Raw genomic sequence first — 7500 nt, 5'->3', positions numbered from 1 at the left:
GATATTATAATATTATTGTCTACCATAGTAATGGAGTTTTCTTTCTTGCATTTTCTATTACCAGTTTATATGAGGTCGCGTAATATCCAGGGGTCTCTGTATTAATTTCACTAGAACATTGCATGCTCGTGTGACCAGAGTAATTTTTTGTTTTTCCTATTTTCAGTCACTTTTCCTCTTCTGTTTATCAAAGCTATTTTCAGTCTTAGGAAGTGGTTTTTCATCAGGTCCTAAATAAGTCGTTGCTACAATATTCTTACTAAACCATAACAATAACGTTAATTATCAACAATATCGAATATCATAGTTAATAGGTTATTGAATTCGTTATCTCATTAAATTTTCTTAGTACCTATCTATTGGGATATAAGGCGTCATTGTGGTTCAAAATCTTATAAAGAAATAATAAACTGACATTGAATAGATTTTGAAAAATATATTATTCCTTTTCTTTATTCAGTGTTTCGGGCTGTTCTCTTTTTAGTGGCTATGAATTCAGCAATAGTACAGTACAAGTCTATTATTATTATCATCATCACTATTATTAGTTGTAGATATAATGATCTCTGTTACTAATATTCATACCCATGCCCTATCAATGACAGCAAGATATTAAAGATGTAGCAGTTAGTTTAAAATGAGACGACCTGAAGCCAGCTAAAAGTGGCTCATTAGTGTAGTAAAGCATTAAAGGGATCGAGAGGTATAACATAATCCTACTGTGTATATATATATATATATATATATATATATATATATATATATATATATATATATATATATATATATATATATATATACATATATATATATATATATATATATATATATATATATATATATATATATATATATATATATATATATATATATATATATATATATATATATATATATATATATATCGGTTCTAAAACCTGCCTGCTCTCTTGGTTGAATAACATCTAAGTTTTCTTTCCATTTTGCCACAAGTGATCTTTGTAAATATTTCATATGATACTGAGGGTTTTTGTGTCTCTCTTTCTGCAAAATAATATGATGATAACTTTTTCAAGCTGAACGAACATATAGAGCGGTCTTGCAAACATCTAGCGTAAAGTTCATCGAGATTTACTACCATGAAATCTCCTCCATCTATTAGCAAATCATTTGTTAGGCCATCTACTTCAGCTCTGTCTCTGTTCAGGCCTTTTATCTATTTACTTTTCTTTTTACTTAAACTGTTACTTTGGATACTGGCTCCTACATATGGGTCCCTCACAAACTTCTACGTCACAGTAAGATGAAGTTCAGTCTGCGCTCTCTCATTGATGTATGAATTGTCGTTTAGCACTCCGTGTTTTACTATTTATTCACAGTTTGAGCACGGTTTAAATTAATTCATAACGTGAATTAAAATTCAATCATGCATTTTACCCCTTTCATACATTTCATGCAATGAGTGCCTTATATCATCCCCCGAGAGTGTAAAAGTAAAAAAATTACCTTTAAAGCTGTTTTTCTCGGTTTCACTTTTTTTTCCATTCAAACGGTTATAATTATTTTTTTTATTTAAAGCAAATTTTCAAGATAATTATACCACTTTAAAGAAGAGGAAAAGCAATTTTTTTCTCATGAAATACCGGTAAGAAATTAGTAAACATTGAATATTTGCTAATTGCAATTGGTCCCATAAAAATCATCCAAAAATTTTTGAGTTTGTTGTTGCTACAATCTGCTGTCAGATACCAGGAGATCGCAATTAAGAGTGTCTCCTCGTAAAAAAAAAAAAAAAAAATTGGGGGGAGGCCTCCCAGTTCCCCCCATTTTTAGTGCCTTTTCAAACTTTAACCATCGCCCCCCCCCCCCCTGCCCCCCCCCCAAAAAAAAAAACGCTCCTACGCCCCTGGTACATGTAACTATGCACACTTAATAGAGGAATATCTATAATTTTACTTATGATTAGCTAACAACGTATTTGCTGTGGACATGAATATATTTGGATTAAATTTACGATTCTCAATTCAATGGCTGGGTTCCAAGTCTTTGCTTCCTAGAATATTTAGATCTGCTCTATATATTTTTGTAATACCGTATAAATTATCTGCATTTTACATGTAATTACAATAACCTAAAGCCTAAAAATCAGAATAAAAATAGTATTATCGGAATTATGAATTTTGTATGCATTAATTAAAAAAAGAAAAAAAAAACTACCTTGAATGTATGCTTTAGTAATCACACACTTCTCCAAATTTGAATAGAATCTAGGTGTTTCTAATATTTGTCAAAAGATGGCAGCTCGTGTCTCTGTGAATGATTCTATCCAATTGGAAAAGGGTGAGTGATAGATTGATATCTATGTAGGAATATATGTGGCAGGTATAGATTATATTTAGCTCCAATTAAGTAGGCTCATTTTCTTTTTTTCTTTTTTTTCTTTTGCTATTTTCAACCAAAATGACGTCATGGAAGGTTCCAGAATGCAAGGATTAAAGAGCTCCACATATTGCTTATTTTCATAGCCAATAGATGGCCTTAGCAGTGGAGTATCATATTGCTAATTATCCCCATCATCCACCCATCATAATTTTTATTACTTTATTTCTGTTTGTAGTTGGGCAAAAAAAATTTATAAAACAGACGCACGTGTACTCTATGTTCCTTGTTGTCTGGCCACAACTTAATTCTTTGGAAATTACAGATGTCACAAAAAATATCACAGAAATAGTTCCTCAGCAAACAATTGTTAGCTCATTTAGATTTGGCGCCAGCGGAGGCGCCAGATATTCCGCCACATGTACTGGAATCGGTGAGCCGATAAAGTAATTACACAGTTATTTTATTTTATTTTCATTTACCCTTCTATGAAACCTAAAGATAATTAATATATTTCATGCTATGGCATGTATTGCTAGTAAAAACTATGTAGAATAACAATATTGTTACATTCCGAAAGGCATAATAACGCAGCTCCCTCAATATCTTGTTACGAATTTTACTTTACCACCAATAGATGGCATTAGAGACACGTTAGTTCAACTAATATAGTCGATTATTTGGACGACTTTGGAACAGCGCTGCCAAATGGAATTTCGTTGCATGAAGAATATCATTATTCATTACAGATTCAAATAATTTTAGGAGTAATAGTTATATACCAGAAGGTGCATGGCAATGGAATAATTTGATGTTCTTATATTAAGCGTAATCAACTTAGACAAATAGAATTATGAAAAAGAAAATGATCATATTTCTTTCTTCGTCAACGCCTGACTGTGTTGCGTCATACACCTGAGAATTTGTGTTTGTTAATAAGGGCTTTCTAAAGTGTAAATCGGTTATAAAATAAACTTTATCATCATAATTTCCTTAGTAATGATGGGGTTTGCTGAATCCCTTAATAGAGAACTAGTTAGATCAGTGCATGGTGCAAATTATGGGGCATGAGGTTTAATCATTACAAAACTCAAAGTATAATTATAAGTAGACCAAGGACAGTTGTTGCCTAACATCCATATCTCAGCTTTGATAATGTTCCTTGAACTCTGTATAACTCCTTTAAAATTTTAAGTGTAATTCTCGACAGAAAATTTACTTTTGAGAAACATTAGCCTAGGTCTGTCTTCTTCAATTGTACCAAGGAAAAAAAAATGGCTTATTGCGAAAGTCTTGTAAGATTTTCGGTGATCAAACTATTCTGAAGATGTGTTTGAATTCTTTCATTCTGACTTGTTTCGAGTAATGTTCTGTCCGGTATTCAGCTGCTAACTCTTATCTTAATTATTGTACAGCAACTTGCGGTCTAACAGATTTCTTATTCCTGATCTAGATATTAATCTTTGGCACCGTCATTCAATTAATTCGTTATGCATGCTTCAGAAGATTTTTTATAAATCTGGCCATCCTTTACATTCAGATCTTCCCGGACTGTACCATCCTGTCCGTAATATTAGAATGCAGTTAATTCATATAGTTAGGCCTTCTCTACCATGTGGCTCAATACTACACAGTATTCTAGAAGCTTTATTCCAGCTGTGACCATGTTGTGGAAGGATCATAATCGGGTAGATGAATCGGTTGAACTTCAAAAGTTCAAAGTTGCAGCAAATGTTTTTATGTGAAACCGAATAACTAAAGTCTCTTTGTATAGTTTGAATATGAAAGATCTGTTATAATGTTACTGTTCTTCAGATATTTTATTTTGAATGTCCATTACTTCTCATATATCTTATTTATTTTCTTATTTCCTTTCCTCACTAGGTCATTTTTTCCTGTTGGATCCTTTGGCTTTATAGCATGCTGCTTTCCTAACTAGGGTTGTAGCTTAGCTAGTAATAATAATCAATAAAACTATTTTTGGTTAAATGAAGGTTAAAAGAATGAATCCATTAAGATATATATATATATATATATATATATATATATATATATATATATATATATATATATATATGTATATATATATATATATATATATATATATATATATATATATATATATATATATATATATATATATATATATATATATATATATAATACACACACACACACACACACACACATATATATATATATATATATATATATATATATATATATATATATATATATATATATATATATATATATATATAATACATACACACACACACACACACACATATATATATATATATATATATATATATATATATATATATATATATATATATATATATATATATATATACATACATACAAATATATAGCATTAATGTTTTCCGTTACCGCTAACGGCCACGGTCCTCTTAAGTCAATGATAGGGCACTTGTAAATAAAGAAAGAGATAAAAAGAAATGAATCTGAAAGATCATTGAGAGAGGGAGACACAGTAGGAGAGAAGAGGCCACTTACAAGACAGGGATGCTGATGAACTCTGCAACTAAATAACAGAGACGAAGTATACTTATAACAAGGTGAGCCAATGTTCATTTATTTAGGTGAAGTGTGGACGTTGTATTAGGCTATTAAAGATATATGACAATTATTTGTCAACATTTATTCCTCTTAGTACGAATATCGACCGTGATGTTTTTCAAGGAATTTGGTACTGGGACGGGAGTTGAAGATAATAGTTTGGAGAGACGGAAATGTACGTATACATGATTATGTCTCCGGGATTAATGAAAATGTAAATACAGTCGTGTTCTATACAAAAGTTTGTTTCAAAGGAAGGGTTTCCTCTATAACGATACCAAAGTCAGTTTAAATCATTGCCAATAAATCACAAGAAAGGTCCCCCAGTTTTTTTTTTTCTTTTTTATAATTCGATTCAAAGGTTAACAAAGATGATAGGTTGTGGATGTCAAGAAAGGTTAATCGAGATTTTTATCGAAGTATTTAAACAGTTTTTCAAATAAGTTACAATTACCCTATGACCGATGGAAATGGAAATAAAGGTTATGCTGGTCTAAACAGTCAAATGTTTATCCTTATTTCTATCGGTCATAGGTTCGAGTCCTTACCCGGGTAGATATATTTATTATTAAAGAAATTTCGCTAAGTGTTTGAGATCCCAAGGCAGAGCTAATTCGGTATTGAGGGGTATTTGTATTTGTAACTCATTTGAAATATATATGTATATATATATATATATATATATATATATATATATATATATATATATATATATATATATATATATATATTGAATATGCAACACTAACACTCGTGATTTTAATCATTGTAAATATCAAGCACAATGGCATTTAATATTCTATCCTTAGGAATACATATCCACTGGAAATTCATTTATAATAAATGCTTCTGGCTGGGCAAAGATTCGAACCTATGCCTTGAGCCGATCGGGCTATCAAGAGAGATGTAAGTTCATTTCAAGTCCACTGTACATATTCCTGTCGATTTCTGGAATCTGTTCTGAGACTTGAAATCAACGCATCAGAGCATTTTCAAACTTTAGCCCCCCACCTCTCTGAAAAACGCTCCTACACTCCTGTACTTCTTTTACCCATCTTCCCTATCAATAAAAAAACCAATATCCTATATATCCTTCCAACTTCTCGCACTCCCTTACTCTTTACTTCACACAAACTATGCAAATAATGTCAACATTTTCATTTGCATTTAGCAACAACAATCCACACAGACAGAGTGACTCAACAATCACTCCATAGGCCTAAGTTAAGCGGGAGCACATTTCTTTACTTTGCTATTTGTTTATCGTTAGATCGTTCGGTCTGCAATACATCTCTGACTTGTTTGATTTTACTCACTAAAATGTGAGTATAACCAGATGTATTTTGGCCTTCTCTTTTTCTTTAATCAATAGGTAGGTTTCCTGACGTCGAACTTATCTACGTAGGAATTACACTTTTGCAATCCTGAATGGGATGCTCAGACGAGATTACTCCCCTTGTGTCAACCCTTCGTTAATATCATACAAAACATTGTTATCTTCGCTATTTATAAGCAGTTAATCGTTCACCTTGTTAGAAATAAACACTTTCTTGATAAGATTAGATTTCAAGATACGAAAACTAGCATTCTGGTCTCAGTTTTCAAGATGACATATTTGAAAGAGCACTTCAATGTCCAGGTATGTTTTTCTTTGTCTAAATTCCTAAAGATCGGTATATTTTACTTAGATGGGCTTTTGCTGTTCTTTAAGGAAAATACTTTAAGGAATTCACGTGGGCTATTATTGATGGAATCTAAATTTTTACCTAAGTTTTTTTACTAATTCATTTTAAATTACATAGATTTAATATATAGTTAATTATTTTTATCACTCAGATTTCATATATATATATATATATATATATATATATATATATATATATATATATATATATATATATATATATATATATATATATATTCATCCATCTATTCATCCATATTTAGAATATTTAAAGATAGTAAGTATATACTGTATATACATATATATAATTCTTTTTTTTTTCATTTATTTATTTTATTTTCCTTATCAATTGAATTTTGATAATCTTATAATTCTTTATATCCCGATTTTTTTCGGGCCAGCCCTGTGAGAGTCAAGTTTGACTCATTAGGCTGGTAAAACTCCTTCTTTTAATAATAATAATAATCAAGGAAAATACTGGAATTTTCACAGCGATATCTATACTTATTTAGCTAACTTATTTACCCTTGATATGAAAAGGCATATAATCATTCATTTTTTCAATAGTAATTAAGAGAACACCTGTTGATGTGCAAAATCAATTTGCTTGAGAAAATACGCACAATTCCCATGTTTATTAAAATGTTACTATACTTTTTACAAAACAAAAACCTGCCAACTTCCTGAAAAACTCCATACACTTTTTCTTTTTTTAAATTACTGCCACTTATTGAAAACAAATTGAAATAAAAACTGAAACGTTGGCCCTGGGCTCCTATTATGCATTATTCCATTGGCAATATACAAATTGTCTATGTTTTGATAATACCCGTTTTCAGTGTGTGGGTATTCGCATAGGCCCGTATACACACACA

General features: G+C 30.5%; 1 protein-coding gene across 2 annotated transcripts in view; it reads left to right on the top strand.

The window, feature by feature from the left end:
* The first annotated feature begins 6542 nt into the window (after positions 1-6542).
* The window catches only part of LOC137657950 (neprilysin-1-like), a 26095-nt gene continuing 25137 nt past the window's right edge, over positions 6543-7500 (top strand). The window contains exon 1 of one of the 2 annotated variants that reach the window (XM_068392668.1): positions 6543-6580. In XM_068392668.1, the coding sequence (XP_068248769.1) occupies positions 6548-6580 (33 nt within the window). In that variant the 5' untranslated portion in view covers positions 6543-6547. The remainder of the gene's footprint in view (positions 6581-7500) is intronic. The other variant, XM_068392669.1, reaches the window with a different exon arrangement.

The sequence above is a fragment of the Palaemon carinicauda genome, chromosome 18 (genome assembly GCF_036898095.1).
Source record: "Palaemon carinicauda isolate YSFRI2023 chromosome 18, ASM3689809v2, whole genome shotgun sequence".
Taxonomy (NCBI): Eukaryota; Metazoa; Arthropoda; class Malacostraca; order Decapoda; family Palaemonidae; genus Palaemon; species Palaemon carinicauda.
The sequence above is the reverse complement of the archived record's forward strand: the minus strand, read 5'-3'. Positions and strand labels throughout refer to the sequence as shown.